At 46.9% G+C, this 20,599-nt stretch overlaps 1 protein-coding gene across 4 annotated transcripts in view; it reads right to left on the bottom strand.

Moving 5' to 3' along the window:
• SLC7A5 (solute carrier family 7 member 5) overlaps positions 1 to 20,599 on the bottom strand; it is a 96,014-nt gene that overhangs the window by 14,020 nt on the left and 61,395 nt on the right. For all 4 annotated transcript variants that reach the window (XM_085889012.1, XM_085889011.1, XM_085889014.1 and 1 more), the window contains exons 7-8: positions 14,998 to 15,101; positions 13,621 to 13,717 (exon numbers count right to left, since the gene is read on the bottom strand). In XM_085889012.1, the coding sequence (XP_085745138.1) occupies positions 13,621 to 13,717; positions 14,998 to 15,101 (201 nt within the window). The remainder of the gene's footprint in view (positions 1 to 13,620; positions 13,718 to 14,997; positions 15,102 to 20,599) is intronic.

The following is a 20,599-nucleotide window of genomic DNA, read 5'->3' as shown; positions in this document are numbered from 1 at the left end:
GTGGGGGGGGGCAGAGCATAGACAGAGCAGTGGAGGCAAGGCCAGAGAGGAGATGGTAGAAGACAGAAAGACCACCGGCCTGCCTGCGGTGAGAGAGAGTCAGAGTGCATCTAACGTTCAAACAATACGTAATTAATCGACACACGGCTTCACGGCCCACGCTTTTCATTATGGGAAATATGATAGATAGATATATTCAACCATCTTTATTACCAGGTAAATAATAATATTATAATGTCATTTGCAACTAAAACCATCGTTATTCCAAGCATATGGCTTCTCTCATCGACCAAAAAATTCTGAATAGGAAAAAGTATAATTTTCCCATAAGAAATAATGGAAAACGAGCTCCCACATAACAAAGGTTCACTATATGAAGGGATATATACATCCGTAACTCCGTTATTAAGCGGGGGATACCTATACATACTTGAACACTGTAGAACACAATTTTTCTTGTTGGCACTTCCAAAAACCTCCAGATTTAGCAGTACTTGGACAAAATTTTACACCATCTCACCCAAATTTTCCACTCACACTCTCAGCATTGGGGAATTCAGACAAACTCAAATTCAGACAAAAATCGTAGCTCATTGGCAATATAGATTGTGCTTGGAAACGCAAAGCAAGAGTTGAAAAGACCCTTGCATGACTTTTCTCAAGACTGTGTGGGGTAAGGTGTTCTCAGAACTCTCCAATTTTTGTTTTTTTTTAGAGGTAATAAAGGTTATTTATAACCCCTCGACTAATAACCGCTAAAAATACTCAAGCTAATTCAGGCTGTACCCTTTACAGTCAGATGGACAGTGGGGTGTGTCCATATCTGCAGAAGCTCCCCAAGATTCCGAATACAAATTTAAAATTAATCTTATCTGTCTCTCCTCTTCTTCTTCTTTCGGCTAGCTCCCGTTAGGGGTCGCCACAGCGGATCAACAGTCTCCATTTCGCTCTATCCTCCACATCTTCCATTGACACTCCAACCACTCGCTTGTCCGCCCTCACCGCATCCATGAACCTCTTCTTTGGCCTTCCTCTTCTCCTCCTGCCTGGCGGCTCTATCTTCAACATCCTTCTCCCATTATACTCCGCTTCCCTCCTGTGCACATGTCCAAACCATCTCAATCTCGCCTCTCTCACTTTGTCTCCAAACCGTCCTACCTGCGCTGTCCCTCCAATATGCTCATTTCTTATCCTATCCATCCTCGTCACTCCCAACGAGAATCGCAGCATCTTTAACTCTGCCACCTCCAGCTCCGCTTCCTGTCTTTTTGTTCGTGCCACCGCCTCCAAACCATACAACATAGCTGGTCTCACTACCGTCTTGTATACTTTCCCCTTCACTCTTGCCCCTACCCTTCTGTCACAAATCACTCCTGCAACTCTTCTCCACCCACTCCATCCTGACTGCACTCTCTTTTTCCTTCTCTCCCACACTCTCCGTTACTTTGGACAGTTGATCCCAAGTATTTAAACCCATCCACCTTCCCCTTCAAATTAATTCAAATTCCCCTTCACTCCTTCAAATTAATCTTATCTATCAAAGTAATATTCCAGTTGTCATCTATACAAGAATTGTCAGAGGTCTGCCTGTTCTGAGAAAACCCGGACTACTCGTGACAAACTGCGTAATCAATGCAAACTTGTCATCTCTCAAGAAAAAAAAAAAATATATATATATATATATATATATATATATATATATATATATATATATATATAAATGTATACACACATATATATCCTTCATCCAACACAAGTTGGCCTCTTGCCCAACATATTCGATACAACTGCTATGATTCGTCTTTTCCTCCACTCACCGATTCAAACAGCTCCACCTTTGGCGATCCCAAAATCAAATGCAGACATTTATCACCTGACAACTTTCATCGATACTGGCAAAACCTCAGTTATCCTGTCCCTCCACCAAGCATGCCGCACATTTCCTCCACTTCCAGAAATATACATCAAACCATTATGGCACTCGGCATCAATAAAGGCAATGGATATGATGGAATTCCTGTGATAGTGAAAAGGTGCACCCTATAACTGGCTCCTGTCCTTGCCAAATCATACAAATAATCCTACTTCTCGGGAACTTAACCTTCCACAGGGAAACATATTTCTGCTTACCCAGTACCAAGGAAAAGCATTTCTTCGAACCGTCTTAACTACCGCCCAATATCTCTTTTGCCTTATATCTTAGAGGTCAAGGGAAACAACAAGTAACTCCTTTCTCACCTCGAGTCATCCTCACTGCTCAATGACCACCAATATGGATGGTGTTTGCCATGCCAGGCCTACTAAAACCTGGTAACCTTTATAACCCGGTTTCAATTTTCAACTCTTAAATCTTCTGGGGAGAACAATGGTTGCAATAGATATAAAGCCTTTGAAAAAGTTTGGCATAAAGGACTTCTTGTCAACTTGTCTGTTTGGCATTCACACTACTCTATAGCTATCGTGTGTAGCCTGTGGTGTTGGTTGCATCATTTCCTGGGGGTGTGGCTGTGCCGCTGATGCAGTGTCCTCATTCCAGTACAATGGTACTCATTTTGTCAACCTTGGAAGGATGACAGGCTGAGTTAACCCCACCTGGTGTAAATTCAACAGCCAATAGGGGCTCAAACTCAGGACCCTAAGATCTTCAGCCAACCACCTGAACCATTAAGCCAACACCAGGCTTAAAACTACTCTGATCACAAGTCAATAGCCTCTCTCCAAGCACTCATGTCATCTTACATACAATGTTTCTGCTTTTCATCAATAACTGTCTGCCACAACTAATCCAATCAAATCTGCTCTTCTACTGGCAACTCTACTCATGATCCACTCTTCTACCTGTTACAAATCTCAGTCTGTTTCCTTCCACTAAATTGATGCCCATTTCTCACTTGCTCATTTCTGATTTGGATTCCATTTTCAAGCGAGACTTAGATAACCTGAATTAAACACTCAGCCTTTTCTAATTTCTAGCATGACCAACTCTAATCTTTCTCCTCTCCACACATCTGGCAAACAACTTAACCTATCCTTTGGCCATTGGCATTGGCATGTTGGGGTTTTCCTCTGCTTTTTCCTGGCAGCCACCATTTCAAGAGAGGCTTCCTGGAAGCTTGGTTTCTTTTTGAGCCAGGAAGCATTTTACATCAAGCCAGATACTTACTCCTTACAAAGCCCAGGTTAGGACTATGATAGAATACTGCTCTCACCTCTGGGGTGGTACTCTTCATTCTGTCCTTCACATTTACACCAAAATCGTTGAATTGATTGGCAACAGCTCAACTTTCAATGGTATTTAGCCTCTGACACATTGGCGAGTGATTTAATCACCGTTTATTTGACGAGCTATTACCATGATTGCCGTTTCAGCAGAATCTGTGAGTTCCACCCCTCCTCCAAGGGTTCAACGTTGACAAACTAATTTGGCCTCTACATGTCACCCTGCATGCAGTGACACATACCCTTTCAATCCATACAATTACACTGGAATGATAACACCCCCCCCAACCCCTCAGTGGTTCCTTCTATCCACAAGGTTTCCTATTCTTACTCTTCTATTATTATTATATTATTACCATTACTACTATCATCATATTACAAATGACTATTCTAAATTCAAACCATAGTATTTTTTTTTTATAGTATAATTTTTTTTTTTTTTTTTGGAAGAGATACAACAATGGTGTTTGCTGCACATGAAAGAGCCTATCTCAAAGTTTTATTGCTCCCCCCCCCCCAACCCTCAATCCCCACAGTCTCGAGGTGTTTCCTGGAACAAACCACATCACATTGACTGCAAACGGCATTCCCCACAAGAAAAATTGCAGTATTGCCTGGTTTATAAGAAACCAAATCAGCTACACAGGTTCAACGAAGCTTCAGGATGGATGACCAATTGAAGGTACCCACCATTAAGAAAAATGACTCGTGAGTGGCACATGAGGTTTATGGAGACTGGCAGCATACTGCAGAGGAAGGTGGCAGGCCAGCCAAGTACGAGTGCCAAGGATGTGAACACGTTCCTGAGTCATTCTCACACAGTCCCGACAAGTATTTCTTTTGTATGCATCACAAGGTGGCGCGGGAGCACCATTGGCTGAGGGCATGGCTGCGCTGCTGATGCAATGCCCTTTATAAGTTATGGCAGGAATTTGATTCAGGGTGCAAGCGATAGCTCACCTCTTCGCAAAAGACACCATGGCAACTTTAACATCCACCAAGTAATGGCGGCAGACTGGATGCCCAGCTTAATGTCCATCTGAGGGACGGCACACATTGATGAATCATCCTGCCTGTGAAACACCAGGAGGACAATTTATAGCTGTGTCAGGATTCAAGCCCAGACGAGACGGCTTAATGGTGAGAATGCGTACCTCTCAGCCATCTGTCAGCCATCCAAAAAGTACTGATGATAAATGATGATCTTGACGACAAAAAAAAATATACCATCAGAGATGGGGAATCCCCCGCCATTGAATAAAAAAGGTCATACATATTCCAGATAATGAGGGAGGTGAATTGGAAACAAGACACCATTTGGTCATCATCTCAAAAATGTTCCCCAGGGGTGAGGAACGTAGTAACCAAAAATAATTGAAATCAGATAAGCGGTTTTCCATTTATTACAAAAAACATTTTTTTCAAGAATGCCACCCCAGTCGGCCATCTTGGATCCGGCCACGCCCAAAATCAATAGGGTTCTTCCTTTTCAGGTGGTACATGTGTGACCCAAATTTCAAATCGATATGGCGAATAGTTTATGAGTTATCGCACTCACAGATATCAATGTTGACGCTCGGACGGACGGACGGACGGACAGCCGGACGACCTGGGTGACAACAATATCCCCCTTCCGCCACGCGGCGGGGGATAAAAAAACCTGAAACTTTCACATTCAGCAAACCACAGTTGTATCCCATTTCATTTCTTCATTAGAGTAATTTAGACACCCTGTAATTTCTCCAACTATTTCAGACTAAGATTAACAGATTTCTCACATCTTAACCATCTTATTTCCCGACTTATATATATTTTTTATCTTAACATTCTCCTGTTGTAGAACTTCTCTACTATGGGCAAAAAGCCGGAAACAAAATACTGCATTGTTACAGTGTCATAAATTAGCACTTTATTCCCCCCCCCCACCAAGGCATTATTTAAAAATAAATAAATTTCCTGTAAATTTACCTTTATGGATAAGTATCCTTAAGTACAAGTCAACAAAGCAGCAACATCACACCAAATGAGATTTTAAATCTTTCTGTGATAGTTGTAACTTGTGTTGCAAAACCCAAGAAGAACTTTTTCGAATCAATTACATTTTACCAAGAAGTACTAGAACGGCAATCTTTGATGTCACGACGTCGACCGATGTGCCTACGTTCACATTATTACATCATTATAATACTTGTACCAAGTTTGATATAAATCCCTGCAGCTGTTCTCATGTATCACATTTTTTTTTACATGACATGACCTCTGATCTTTTCATGCCGAAATTGAATCAGTTATCTTTGTTCTTCATTCCTTCCTGAGATCTTTGTTGTTTCCTAAAAAAATGTTTTTCATAATTCTCATTATTCATTCAAATTCTTGCTTTTTCATATTTTTCATCTCTTTTACTCTCTATTCCTTTCTTTTATCTATCTCTCTCAGGAGAAGTGAATTCTTGCAGAAATTTTTTTAAGGTTCACTTGCCTGTGCCTGGATGGGTTTGAGGGTAGTGGAGTGGCGGCTGAAACCCGAATACTATCCAGGTTCCTCCTGGTAACTCCAGCTTTGCTCTTTACTTCTTTGGGTTCCTTTTGGGTCTTCCCTTTCATCAATTTTTAAATCGTTGCAATGTCAGTGAAGGTGGGAGAACTTTCAGTTCTATACCAAGTGACGCCTGCCTCGAGCGAGGCAGCCCCTAGCCAATAGATATCCTTGTCAACCTGTGTCTTCTATCTGGTCTGAGCCAACTGGACCAGGTCAAAAACCGAAGAGTGACTAAAACGCCAAGCTTACGAAAAACGAAAAAGCATATAGTGTCAGAATGAGTCAGTATGTTTTGTCAAGTACTTGGAAACATGTTATTAAAAAGTACAATTCCTCTCGATGTTTGTGTTTTCACATGACAAAAGTTTCACAAGGTATAAAAACTTTACATGTAAGACTTTTGTTGTTGATTGTAAATGTTTGTTGGGATCTAAATCAAAGTACATTATTTATCTTCTCACTTGTGGAGATTGTGGATTGCAATATGTTGGTAAAACTTATCAATGTTTACATCAACGTTTGAATGGATAAAGGTCTGCTGTATCGTTTGGTGTTGAGACTTATTTATGTAATTATTTCAATGATTACATCATCACCTTTTATTTAAGTTTTTGTTGGTTTTCATGGAAACAAGTTCCTATTGCATTGCATTTGATATAATAATCATGAATTAATTATTTTGGGGAGGTAAATTCTTTCTCGGGAAAGAATTTATTGATTAAATAATTATTCTTAAGAAAGAATATTATTGATTAAAAATAGATATAAACATATATATATATATATATATATATATATATATATATATATATATATATATATATATATATATATATATATATATATAAACATATATATATATTTATTTATAGGTGGTATTAAATAATGGAGGTATTTAGATAAAAAATAAAATAAAAATTTATAAAACATGATAAATAAGCATTAAAATAATTTGTTGGTGGTTTCTCGGATACAGTGCAGCATGTTAAAATCGGTTGTTAATGACAGTTTGAATATTTGAACAGTTTGAGTCCATGCCTCAACGGTTAGATGGAGGTGCTGTGTCATGGACACGTCTACAAGGCAAAGTGTTTATCACTTAATATATCATTATATAAAGTGGTGTATGATTAAAATTATGCAAATGTAGTAACACATTAAATAAATGTAATGTTTAAATAAGGATATTGCAATGCTGTGTTGACTGACTGTCTGGACACAACTTTGAGGTTGTGGGACCATTGATGTCGAGTAATCTACTGATGTGAACCGGTGACCGGGGTTGTGGATCCGCTGTTTGGAGAGGTTCTGGGCTGAAAGGATTGAAACCTCGATGAAAAACAGTGCCCAGCTGATGATCACGCTAGTTGGGAAACCAGTAAATTGCTTTTAAGTTAAGGTTATAACTTGAAATAAAATAACTTTTGTAAAGACTTAACAGTACATCAGATATCTGTGTTTGTGTGATATATATATATATATATATATATATATATATATATATATATATATATATATATATATATATATATATATATGTGGGGTGTTGGTGCGTGGGGTGTTGGTGCGTGGGGTGTTGGTGCGTGGGGTGTTGGTGCGTGGGGTGTTGGTGCGTGGGGTGTTGGTGCGTGGGGTGTTGGTGCGTGTGTGTGTGTGTGGGGGGGGGGTGTCGATGTGTGTGTGGGGGGGTGTCGATGTGTGTGTGTGTGGGTCGATGTGTGTGTGTGTGTGTGGGGGGGGGTGTCGATGTGTGCGCGTGTGTGTGGGGGGGTGTCGATGCGCGTGTGTGTGGGGGGGGGTGTCGATGCGCGTGTGTGTGGGGGGGTGTCGATGCGCGTGTGTGTGAGGGGGTGTCGATGCGCGTGTGTGGGGGGGGTGTCGATGCGCGTGTGGGGGGGGGGTGTCGATGCGCGTGTGGGGGGGTGTCGATGCGCGTGTGGGGGGGTGTCGATGCGCGTGTGGGGGGGTGTCGATGCGCGTGTGGGGGGGGTGTCGATGCGCGTGTGGGGGGTGTCGATGCGCGTGTGGGGGGGGGTGTCGATGCACCTGTGTGGGGGGGGTGTCGATGCGAGTGTGTGGGGGCGTCGATGCGAGTGTGTGGGGGCGTCGATGCGAGTGTGTGGGGGGCGTCGATGCGAGTGTGTGGGGGGCGTCGATGCGAGTGTGTGGGGGGCGTCGATGCGAGTGTGTGGGGGGCGTCGATGCGAGTGTGTGGGGGGCGTCGATGCGAGTGTGTGGGGGGCCTCGCTGCGCGTGTGTGGGGCGTCGATGCGAGTGTGTGGGGGCGTCGATCTGGCGATGTGTGGGGGCGTCGATGCGAGTGTGTGGGGCGTCGATGCGAGTGTGTGGGGGCGTCGATGCGAGTGTGTGGGGCGTCGATGCGAGTGTGTGGGGCGTCGATGCGAGTGTGTGGGGCGTCGATGCGAGTGTGTGGGGGCGTCGATGCGAGGTGTGTGGGGCGTCGATGCGATGTGTGGGGCGTCGATGCGCGTGTGTGAGGCGTCGATCTGGCGATGTGTGGGGGCGTCGATGCGCGCGTGTGTGGGCGTCGATGCGCGTGTGTGGGGCGTCGATGCGCGTGTGTGTGGGGGCGTCGATGCGAGTGTGTGGGGCGTCGATGCGCGTGTGTGGGGCGTCGATGCGAGTGTGTGTGGGGCGTCGATGCGAGTGTGTGGGCGTCGATGCGAGTGTGTGTGGGGCGTCGATGCGAGGTGTGTGGGGCGTCGATGCGAGGTGTGTGGGGGCGTCGATGCGCGCGTGTGTGGGGCGTCGATGCGCGTGTGTGGGGGCGTCGATGCGCGTGTGTGGGGCGTCGATGCGCGTGTGTGGGCGTCGATGCGCGTGTGTGGGGCGTCGATGCGAGTGTGTGGGGCGTCGATGCGCGTGTGTGGGGGTGTCGATGTGTGTGTGTGTGTGGGGGGGGTGTCGATGTGTGCGCGTGTGTGTGGGGGGGTGTCGATGTGTGTGTGTGTGTGGGGGGGGGTGTCGATGTGTGCGCGTGTGTGTGGGGGGTGTCGATGCGCGTGTGTGTGGGGGGTGTCGATGCGCGTGTGTGTGGGGGGTGTCGATGCGCGTGTGTGTGGGGGGTGTCGATGCGCGTGTGTGTGAGGGGGTGTCGATGCGCGTGTGTGGGGGGGGTGTCGATGCGCGTGTGGGGGGGTGTCGATGCGCGTGTGGGGGGTGTCGATGCGCGTGTGGGGGGGTGTCGATGCGCGTGTGGGGGGGTGTCGATGCGCGTGTGGGGGGGTGTCGATGCGCGTGTGGGGGGTGTCGATGCGCGTGTGGGGGGGGTGTCGATGCACCTGTGTGGGGGGGGTGTCGATGCGAGTGTGTGGGGGCGTCGATGCGAGTGTGTGGGGGCGTCGATGCGAGTGTGTGGGGCGTCGATGCGAGTGTGTGGGGGGCGTCGATGCGAGTGTGTGGGGCGTCGATGCGAGGTGTGTGGGGCGTCGATGCGAGTGTGTGGGGGCGTCGATGCGAGTGTGTGGGGGTGTCGATGCGAGTGTGTGGGAGGCGTCGATGCGAGTGTGTGGGGGGCGTCGATGCGAGTGTGTGGGGGCGTCGATGCGCGTGTGTGGGGCGTCGATGCGAGTGTGTGGGGGCGTCGATGCGCGTGTGTGGGGCGTCGATGCGAGTGTGTGGGGCGTCGATGCGAGTGTGTGGGGCGTCGATGCGAGTGTGTGGGGGCGTCGATGCGAGGTGTGTGGGGCGTCGATGCGAGTGTGTGGGGCGTCGATGCGAGTGCGTGGGGGGCGTCGATGCGCGTGCGTGGGGGCGTCGATGCGCGTGTGTGGGGGCGTCGATGCGCGTGTGTGGGGGCGTCGATGCGCGTGCGTGGGGGCGTCGATGCGCGTGTGTGGGGGCGTCGATGCGCGTGTGTGGGGGCGTCGATGCGCGTGTGTGTGGGGGCGTCGATGCGGCGTGTGTGTGGGGGCGTCGATGCGAGGTGTGTGGGGGCGTCGATTGCGAGTGTGTGGGGCGTCGATGCGAGTGTGTGGGGGCGTCGATGCGAGTGTGTGGGGGCGTCGATTGCGAGTGTGTGGGGGGCGTCGATGCAGCGTGTGTGGGGGCGTCGATCTGGCGATGTGTGGGGCGTCGATGCGCGTGTGTGGGGGCGTCGATGCGCGTGTGTGGGGCGTCGATGCGCGATGTGTGGGGCGTCGATGCTGGCGTGTGTGGGGCGTCGATGCGAGGTGTGTGGGGCGTCGATGCGCGTGTGTGGGGGCGTCGATGCGAGTGTGTGGGGGCGTCGATGCGAGTGTGTGTGGGGCGTCGATGCGAGTGTGTGTGTGGGGGCGTCGATGCGAGTGTGTGGGGGCGTCGATGCGAGTGTGTGGGGGCGTCGATGCGGGTGTGTGGGGCGTCGATGCGGTGTGTGGGGGCGTCGATGCGCGTGTGTGGAAGCGTCGATGCGCGTGTGTGGCGTCGATCTGGCGATGTGTGGCGTCGATCTGGCGATGTGTGAAGCGTCGATCTGGCGTGTGTGGGGCGTCGATGCTGGCGTGTGTGAAGCGTCGATCTTGGCGTGTGTGGGGCGTCGATCTGGCGATGTGTGAAGCGTCGATGCGCGTGTGTGGGGCGTCGATGCGCGTGTGTGGGGGGCGTCGATGCACCTGCGTGGGGGGCGTCGATGCACCTGCGTGGGGGGGCGTCGATGCACCTGCGTGGGGCGTCGATGCACCTGCGTGGTGGGGGCGTCGATGCGAGTGTGTGGGGGACGTCGATGCGAGTGTGTGGGGCGTCGATGCGAGTGTGTGGGGGCGTCGATCTGGCGTGTGTGGGGGGCGTCGATGCGCGTGTGTGGGGGCGTCGATGCGCGTGTGTGGGGCGTCGATGCGCGTGTGTGGGGGCGTCGATGCGCGTGTGTGGGGCGTCGATGCGCGTGTGTGGGGCGTCGATGCGAGTGTGTGGGGGCGTCGATGCGCGTGTGTGGGGGCGTCGATGCGAGTGTGTGGGGCGTCGATGCGAGTGTGTGGGGCGTCGATGCGAGTGTGTGGGGCGTCGATGCGAGTGTGTGGGGGCGTCGATGCGAGTGTGTGGGGCGTCGATGCGAGTGTGTGGGGGCGTCGATGCGCGTGTGTCGGCGTCGATGCGCGTGTGTGGGGCGTCGATGCGCGTGTGTGGGGCGTCGATCTTGGCGATGTGTGAAGCGTCGATCTGCGCGTGTGTGGGGCGTCGATGCGCGTGTGTGGGGGCGTCGATGCGCGATGTGTGGAGGCGTCGATGCGCGTGTGTGGGGGCGTCGATGCACCTGCGTGTGGGGGGCGTCGATGCACCTGCGTGGTGGGGGCGTCGATGCACCTGCATGGGGGCGTCGATGCACCTGCGTGGTGGGGCGTCGATGCACCTGCGTGGTGGGGGGCGTCGATGCGAGTGTGTGGAAGCGTCGATGCGAGTGCGTGGGGGCGTCGATGCGAGTGCGTGGAAGCGTCGATCTGGCGAGTGCGTGGGGCGTCGATGCGAGTGCGATGAAGCGTCGATCGCGAGTGCGTGGGGCGTCGATGCGAGTGCGTGGGGGCGTCGATCTGCGAGTGCGTGGGGCGTCGATCTGCGCGTGCGTGAAGCGTCGATCTTGGCGTGCGTGGGGCGTCGATCTGGCGTGCGTGGGGGGCGTCGATCTGGCGTGCGTGGGGGCGTCGATGCCGCGTGCGTGGAAGCGTCGATGCGCGTGCGTGGGGGAAGCGTCGATGCGCGTGCGTGGGGGCGTCGATCTTGGCGCGTGCGTGGGGGCGTCGATCGCGTGCGTGGGGGCGTCGATCTGGCGCGTGCGTGGGGCGTCGATGCGCGTGCGTGGGGGCGTCGATGCGCGTGCGTGGGCGTCGATCTGGCGTGCGTGGGGCGTCGATGCGCGTGCGTGGGGGCGTCGATGCGCGTGCGTGGGGGCGTCGATGCGCGTGCGTGGGGGGCGTCGGGCGTGCGTGGGGGCGTCGATCTGCGAGTGCGTGGGGCGTCGATGCGCGTGCGTGGGGCGTCGATGCGGCGTGCGTGGGGCGTCGATGCGCGTGCGTGGGGCGTCGATGCGCGTGCGTGGGGCGTCGATGCGCGTGTGGGGGGGGCGTCGATGCGCGTGTGTGCGGGGCGTCGATGCGCGTGTGTGGGGGGCGTCGCTGCGCGTGTGTGGGGGGCGTCGATGCGCGTGTGTGCGGGGCGTCGATGCGCGTGTGTGGGGCGTCGATGCGCGTGTGTGGGGCGTCGATGCGCGTGTGTGTGGGGCGTCGATGCGCGTGTGTGGGCGTCGATGCGCATGTGTGGGGCGTCGATGCGCGTGTGTTGATGTGTGTGTGGTGTTGATGTAGTGGTGTGTGTGGTGTTGATGTAGTGGTGTGTGTGGGGTGTCGTGTGTGTGTGTGTGTGTGTGTGTGTGTGTGTGTGTGTGTGTGTGTGTGTGTGTGTGTGTGTGTGTGTGTGTGTGTGTGTGTGTGTGTGTGTGTGTGTGTGTGTGTGTGTGTGTGTGGTGTTGTGTGTGTGTGTGTGGGGGGGGGTGTTGATGTGTGTGTGTGTGTGTGGGGTGTTGATATGTGTGTGTGTGTGGTGTTGATGTGTGTATGTCTGGCTTCCTTCTTGGGATTATGGTGGTGCAGTAATTGGTCTTTATTTTGATATATACTTGTATTAAGTCTGGTCAAAATTCCAATCACTGGTTCCAAAGTTAGCACGGTAACAGAATTTCTACCGAGGATGACCTCTTCACTACAAAATCTAATCAGTTCATATTTGCATCATTATACACACTTGTATCAAGTTTGATGTGGATCCCTTCAGCCGTTCAAGCAATCGCAGTCAGGAAAACCTATCACGGATGGACGGACAACCCGAAAACATAATGCCTCCTGTGACTTCATTGGCGGAGGCAGAAAAATTGCTTGCAAATCCCCCATTTCAGACAATAAAAACATGATATGCAGCATACAGTAGTGATTGGACTGTCAGGGTTAAGCCAATAAGTAGCATTCACTACTCCAAGATTGCAAGTCCAATCACAATTGCCAAGAGTGATGGACAGACATCTTCACTGCATGCCAAATGTTTCAATATGAAACGTAGTCCTGCAGCAACAACCAGCTACCCTTCCTGCCAGCAGGTGCTTGTTAAATATTCCAAAACGTGGATGTCACCAAAACTCCAAAGCAGTTGAAAGATGGAAAAAAGCTCCACGAGGAATTACCTGAGATCAAATGTTGAGTTAAAAAAAGATTTTTCTTCTGTTTTGACCCGTGTGACCACAAGTCCCTATCCTATGGGGCATGACCCATAGATCAAATCCCCCGAAATCCTAATATATTCAATGCACCTCCCAATGTTGATTGCATACCCAGTTTCAATAAGAAAGTTTTAAAATATGACCATAATTGCTTTTTTTTTTTTGGGTATTCAACCTTTTGACCCCACCCCAGGGCCCCAGGAGGCGAGGCCAAAAATCATACTGCTCTCGCATCTTCTTGTCACGTGGTGATCATAACTACCAAGTTTGGTGAATTTCTGCACAACTGTTTAAAAGATAGCATGATGGACGGACGGACGGACGGACGGACATTACAATATCTCCCTGTTTTTGTATTTTTTTTTTTAAGCGTGGGGATAAAGCAAATATAGTCCTTTGCTCTAGCAACATGACAAGATTGAAATGTTGAGGTGCTCTGGGTGCCATAAGACTTTGACTCCAATGAACCTCATCATAGTCACGTTAGCAAGATGCAACGAGGACAGAGGGTTTATTTATAATTAATACTCAAACCATTACAAATGACAAAAATCAAAATTAAAAAGGCTAATTTTAATTGTGCTCAGCCATGCATTTCATATTAAAAGTGTAATTAAATTATCATATTAAAAATGCTATTAAAAATAGATTTGGGCACTCACAGTAAAAATAAGAGACGGCAGGGGAGTGAGCAAGTGCATGTGAATCATAGAAAGCAGGTTCGGAAGATGGCCCTCTCTTGCACCAACAAAGAATAACCTACAATGAGCAAAAGGTAAGTGAAGGGCGATTAAGCACGACAATTATATAAATGGCCACAAAGAAAATCCTGTTACAGTTCCAAGTTGTAATCTGGAATTTTTGACCTACTTGCATGTTTCAACAAGCGAAGACGCCAAAACTGCACAGTTAACAAAACTTCACTTGCAGATTACACTTCCCACAATATGTAATTTATTCTTCACAATAACAGGCTGTACATCATCATTTAGTGCAGCTTGTTTACCTGAAATGAAATTACTCAAGGCTTTCATCCAAAACCAATTCCACATTCACCGCAACATCCATGTATTCAGTGGAAATTAAAGCTCTTTATTGCTCGTCCCGTTAGATAACACCGCACATGATAATAATGAAAAAACACAATAACAGTGTTATCTCTATTTGCTATAAGACTAAGGGCGATGACGCAGCCAAGCCTAACACACGTACACAAATAACCATAGCATTGATGACACGAAGAAGAAAAGGAACTGCATCGTATAAACAGCATTCTTCTTTTAAAGCCAAATTTTAGCAAGAAAAAGACGTTTCAACGACAACAAAAAACATTTTGCATAAAAGACAAGGTTGATGCAAGAATTAAAATAGATTTGGCTCATTCACAAAGAACATGTTTAAAGACCAAACGTTTGCATCACGCTCAGTTGGACAAGGTCAGCTCGGCCTGATAGGTGCCCCCGTACGAGCATGCGCCTCATGATGCTGAGACCCCACATTTAAATCCCCCTTAGTTGATTTATTCATTAACTAAATGTCCTTGGAATCAATGTTTAAAAAAAAAAAAAGTAGTAGTACTGGTGTCTCCCCCCCCCACCAACGTCTTTGTTCTCCCTCCGATTAAGAGATGTTGATGTTGATAGCTTCTCCATATCATGTAAAAATTATTCATAAAAACTTTTGATGTTAATCGACTATATTTGGAAAGCTGCCAAGTGCTCGCCTCAAGTCATCGAGTTTTAAGCACACTTCAGCGACTGTCTGATATGTGATAAAGTGATCATCGGCATCAATCATGTCGTACAAATTACTTGGGAAAACAATTTTGTATAAAAAAAGTGCATTTTCAAACTCACAAAAAAAAAAATATGAAGGAAACGTTACACCATAACTATCGCATGAAAATCCTCGCCAATAGTACGTGCCAAAATGACCAAAGCACTAGACGGACAATTTTATTGAGCCTCAGTTAAAGGCCCGTAACATATTTGGGGTTATGTGGAAAAATAAAGCAGGTACATCAGAGCAGGCGGCCTTACCTTGAGGAAGTGAAAAGCGAACCATTCACAGATCCAAAGCAAGAAAGGGCCACAAAGACAGGAATCACCCAAGCCATGTAACCGAGATGATGGTTACCGAAATCCTGCAAGTAAACATGGGAAGCTGTGCTGCTGTTGTGCAATCAAGAATAATTATAATCATCATAAACAACTACCTTTATATTTCCATAACCATTGCAAAGTCTTCATCACCCTGCCTCTTTTTACAGTACTGAGGACATGTTTCTCATTTAAAATATTTCAAAGCTTTGTTGTTTTTTTTTTTTTGCCCACAAGCCAATACTTTTGGCCAAAGAGCAAAGTGACATTCTGGCAAAGGTAGAAATTCTGCATTAAAGTGTATGGAATCAAAACATGCCATTATAGACCGTTGGGTGAACATCCGATGACATGCACTAAAAGGGTCAAATTACAATCAACTGTGAAAAGCTACACATTCAGCTCACAAAGATCCAGACTAGCCACTCGAGGACACACCCACGAAGGCCCAGACTCTGCACTACTACTTTTCTTTTTTTCTAATAATCACTGCAGAATTCACCAACTACAATTTTCTGCCAAATGGTGCAAGTTCTCATGGAGATTCTTGCCAAAATGATCAGAATACAGTAATCCCCAGTTTTTCAAATTTGAGTTTAGTTTCCCTTTAAGATATGAGAAACTGACTCGGTCTCAGTCTGAATCCGCTCAGAGTCTGGAAGGTCCTTTCTAAGGAACTCGTATTATATTAATCTGCAGAAATTTAATCATCAATTGTGTTTCCTTTAAAAAAGAAAAAAAAAAAAGAAAAAGGAATTGTGCAAAAGATATCAAGAAATAAATGTAATTTTTAAAATCACTTTTGCTGTAATATCAAGTGATGAAACTAAATCATATACAGTATATCCTTCTACATGGTAAACTCAATCCATGCTACAATGACATTTGATGTAATATACTGTCCTGCTACTTCAAATTGGAGCAATCAAAACAGCTGTGGATTAATGCCTCAATAGCAATGTATACCCCATAGGACATGGGATTACAAAAGATTACTTGGAACACTCAAAAACAAAGAATACTTTGATGGAAACTAGGATGTGATTGCCAGTCCCCCCAGGGGATTTCTAAAGCAGTTTTGTGACTCAAAAAAATAAACTATAATGGCACTTTGCCAACAGGCTGAACAGTAGAGTGCATACTTCCAACAGGCTGAACAGTTTACGTTTTGTATCCGTATCCCACTGATGGGCCGGATCTGCGTCCGAACCTGAATCAAAAACTCATCAGCTTGTTGTTGTCACATACACAACTCATCTGCCAAGTCTTATCATAATCCATCCACAACTTTTTGAGATCGTGCTGTATATATCGTTGTTAGCTCTATCTCTCAATTATGAAGAATCACTTAAAAAAGGCACGTATCCAGATCCAGATCTTCACCAAAATCTATTCATTTCATGCTCATCACACACCCCACCTGTCCACCAAATTTCGTTTGAATCCATACACATCTTTTTGAAATATCCTGTTCACAGACAGATAGAGACAGGAGTGAAAAATATAACGTCTATCCCCCTTTAGTGGTGGAGGAAACAAGGATACAAGTCCTCATCGAGGACACCGCCCCCACCTAAAACTTTATAACTGTGACGGTAGTGGATATGGCTGACAGGATGGCCTAGAGGAATGCACACTTGCCTTTAAGCAATCTCGCCTCGGTTTGAATCCCGACCCAGTTATAAACTGTCATCATGGTGTTTCACAGGCAAGGTGAATCATCAGCGTGTGCGCCATCCCTCCGATGGACGTTAAATTGGGCGTCCCATCTGCCGACATTAGTTGGTCGAGGTTAGAGATCCAACGGTGTCCTTTGCGAAAAGTAAACAAGCCATTGCCGGAACCATGAACAAATTCCAAATTTCTGCCCTAACTACTGCTGGGAGAGTGATGGCAAACTGCCCAGCATGACCCCTTGGAAATGCTTTGGCAGAACCAATGCAGGTCGAGAAAGTGCTTTGGCAGAACCAATGCTTTGTATTACAGAGTATGGTATACTGGCTCAGAGTAGATATTGTAATGTATATATAAATAAATAATTCAAGGTGGTATGTCAGTAGCAGAGAGGGTAAAGTGTATACAAATAAATAAATAATCCAAAGTTGCATGTTAGTAGTGGACATTGTAAGGGGTACAATAATAATAATTCAAAGTGTTTATGTAGATCGCAGTTATATTCCCCATTTTAAATTTTTTTAGATTCTGAAAATTCCAAATTGGCTCCAAACCGAAAAGTCATTTGCCATGCCTCATGTTCAAATATTAGTACAGCGCGTACATGTGCTGAATATAAAAAGAATTGTGTCCAGTAATTTTTGACTCCAAGCTTCAGCCTGACACAGAAGAACCAACAGCACCCAGTTGATGGCTTCTATTAGTTGATGGCAAGTTAAAACTTCCAGCACAGGGGGGCAACATCTGGGAGTTGCAATTTCAATGGTGGTTTGCCCAAGAAAGCCACCGAGGAAGAGCAGCTCATATTATACAAGACAACAGTTTGTTCGTCATACTTGAAGGTTTAAAAAATTTTTATAGGAGAGTACAGCAAGCTTAGATAGCCAAATATCAATCAAAAAAAATTGAAAGTCACTTTTTAACAACATACATAGAAAGTCCATCTTTTACATATTCCACTAGTACCACACGTGAAAGCCATTATCATCAATAGTTGTAACAGTTCAAAGGGTGTTACTAGACGAGATTAAGTAAACCCAGTGAGATAAGCTCTGAAATGTGTGTGTGTGTGTGTGTGTATATATATATATATATATATATATATATATATATTATATATATATATTATATATACATATATATATGTATATATAGTACTAGCAAAGTACCCGTCTTCAACGGGTAATTCATAAATGAAAGCATATGTCGGTTACTCACAGTTTCTGTGGAGTCAATTTTGTTACGAACGGGTCTCTTCGGTCGTCTACTGCAGCACATTTTTAAAAAACAACGTTCCTCGTTTTCTTGTCTGGGGCATGGACGTGCAGCTTTGATCTTGATACAACTCTTGATGCCGCAACATACAACATTCCATGTGAGAAAGCAGGCGAACGCAGATCTAGTCCTATTATGCTGAACGTCTGTCCCTGTGCTTTGTTTAATGTCATGGCAAAGCAAGGTCGTAAGAGAAATTGTAATCTACGGAACTGGAATGGCAGGTCACTGTCGGATGGTATAAGTGGTATCCTTGGAATTAACGCATGTTTTCCTGCTGCCGGTCCATTAATCAGGATTACTTCAATCACATTTGGGCTCATTCAGTAGACTGTACAGCAGGTGCCATTCATGATATTTGGTGGATCCAATGAACGTAGAACAATAACTGGGCAGCCCACTTTCAGTTTAACTTTGTGTGGTGGTATCCCTGATATTTCAATGGAATTCAGAAATTCAACGGGAAAGTGCACCGCTTCCTCCGGAGTGAGTGTAGTGTTGATGGCATAATATATCTTGACTTCTCCTGGGAAGCGGCCAATGACGGTAGAGTTGACAGCATCCACTGTTTCATTAGAGGTGCGAGTATCACTCGTTCTAAAAACCAGTTGTCGTTTGGAGCATGTCCTGTTAATCCGACATAGATTTCCTCGATTAATTTGGATGGAGTTTCGTGCTGGTGGATCCCTTCTGGTAAAGTGATGGTGTCCGGTTTATTTTCAACAGGGTAGTTACCGTCTCCAATGTTCATGAGGAGGTCGGCGTAATTAGCAGCGGTGGGGTCGTTTGTAACCTGTGCTCGTATGTTGTCGTGCAGTCGGTAAGTTGTAACGTTGCGCCATAACGGCGATCGCTTCAGCGTCGCATCGACTATGTTTGCACATGTTCCTTGCTTCACAACGGGTCGTATTTGGTGGAAGTCTCCACAGAACATTACCGGGATGCCACCAAATGGTTTTGAATTTCCACAAATATCCTGTAGGGTCCTATCGATCGCTTCATACATGGCCCTGTGTGTCATCGGAGCCTCGTCCACAATAATTGCTTTGGCTTCGTTCATCACTCCAGCGATTGCTGTCCCTTTTTTCATCGAGCAGGTTGGTTTATCTTGTTCGTGAGCATTCAGGGGTACTTTGAAGGTGGAATGTGGAGTTCGTCCCCGTTAGTAAAGTTGCGGCTATACCACTCGATGCTGTCGCAATAGCGATATGGCCATTCGATCTGATCTTTGCGAGAATTAAATTCAAGAAGAACGTTTTACCTGTCCCTCCAGGAGAGTCAACAAAGGTGATACTGCAGCGCTGTGTGTTTACTTTGTTGAGAAATAGTGCATATATTTCTCTCTGATTTGCTGTCAGCTGATGCTCGTGGTTGTTGATGTACTGGTTTTGTTCATACGTCGAAATTTGTGTACCGAACGTACTCTTTCCTGTGCGTGGTTTGCGGCCGTTGTATGGTCAATGACAGGAAGGTTGTAGTTATCCAGAGTTTGACCTCCTTGTGCGAGGATGTGGTCTTCTATTTCCATCAAGCAAAGATTGTACATTTCCCCTGCACGGTCGTCGTCAACATGAACGTTGTGGCGATGGGTAAAATCCTCTGCTAACGCAGCTTTATGATCATTCCAGAGTGCGAGTGGGTTACTTAGTTCACAAAAAATCAACAGGACAATTCATAATTTCCGAAGACTTTGCGGGCTCTGTCCAATAGTTACCTCTCGCAAGGCATTATGGAGATGGTTGTCATCCTCTGCAAGTCCCTTCGCCAGACATGCCTCTTGAAAAGTTGGTAAGATTACACCTTCATGACTCCTGAGATCTTCGAACGATGTCGGACCATGTTCCTGGTGAAGCAGCATGCGTAAAAAATAGCACTCCGTTTTAGATTGACCGTGTAAACTCTACCGATAGCAGAGCTTCTGAATACACCAGGGAATTGTGGTTCTGGAGTTCCCCTCTTACGTCTATTCCACTTTTTGTTGCAAGAATCCCACGTGTAATACTCTGGAACTTCGTGATAAGTGAGTGTTTTCGCGAACTCATCCGTACGGCAAATGGTGAAGAATTCTGTCAGAGTTGTCTTTGGTGGTCCCGCTCTGGCGCGGGCATCAGCATTGCAATTGTCAAAGTACACTTGCTGGCCATTCTCCAGGTGGATAGCCAGCTGCATCACTGGTGGATAGTGTTCATGCATCGGGAAGCCCAAGATTCGGTGAGCATCTTCCATGGCACCCACGAACCTGGCTTCTTGATATTGTATTTCATCATTATTTTGTCCACCTTCAATAGTGAAGATCGCTTGGTCACTTCCTTTGTTTACATACTTCAACACATATTTCACACTTTTGACTGAAGTACAAATTTCAATGTTCGTGTGGCACTTCATTTGTTTTAAAAGCAAAGGGTTGTGAGGTACAACCCACCGATTGTCTATAACGTGCTTGATACGCTGTCCATTTACAATCTTGGTGATTGCGATTACATTCCCTCCATCCTCTGGGATGTGCCTGCGGTACTTGGGATAGCTGTCTTGCTATTGTTCCGTCGCTTCCATAAAATCCTTCGGGAACATTTTTGAGCAGGATCCATCCTTC

Source organism: Eptatretus burgeri, chromosome 7, assembly GCF_056783735.1.
Source record: "Eptatretus burgeri isolate ZD-2024b chromosome 7, Ebu_testis_v1, whole genome shotgun sequence".
Taxonomy (NCBI): Eukaryota; Metazoa; Chordata; class Myxini; order Myxiniformes; family Myxinidae; genus Eptatretus; species Eptatretus burgeri.
This window is presented reverse-complemented; position numbering and strand designations above follow the sequence as displayed.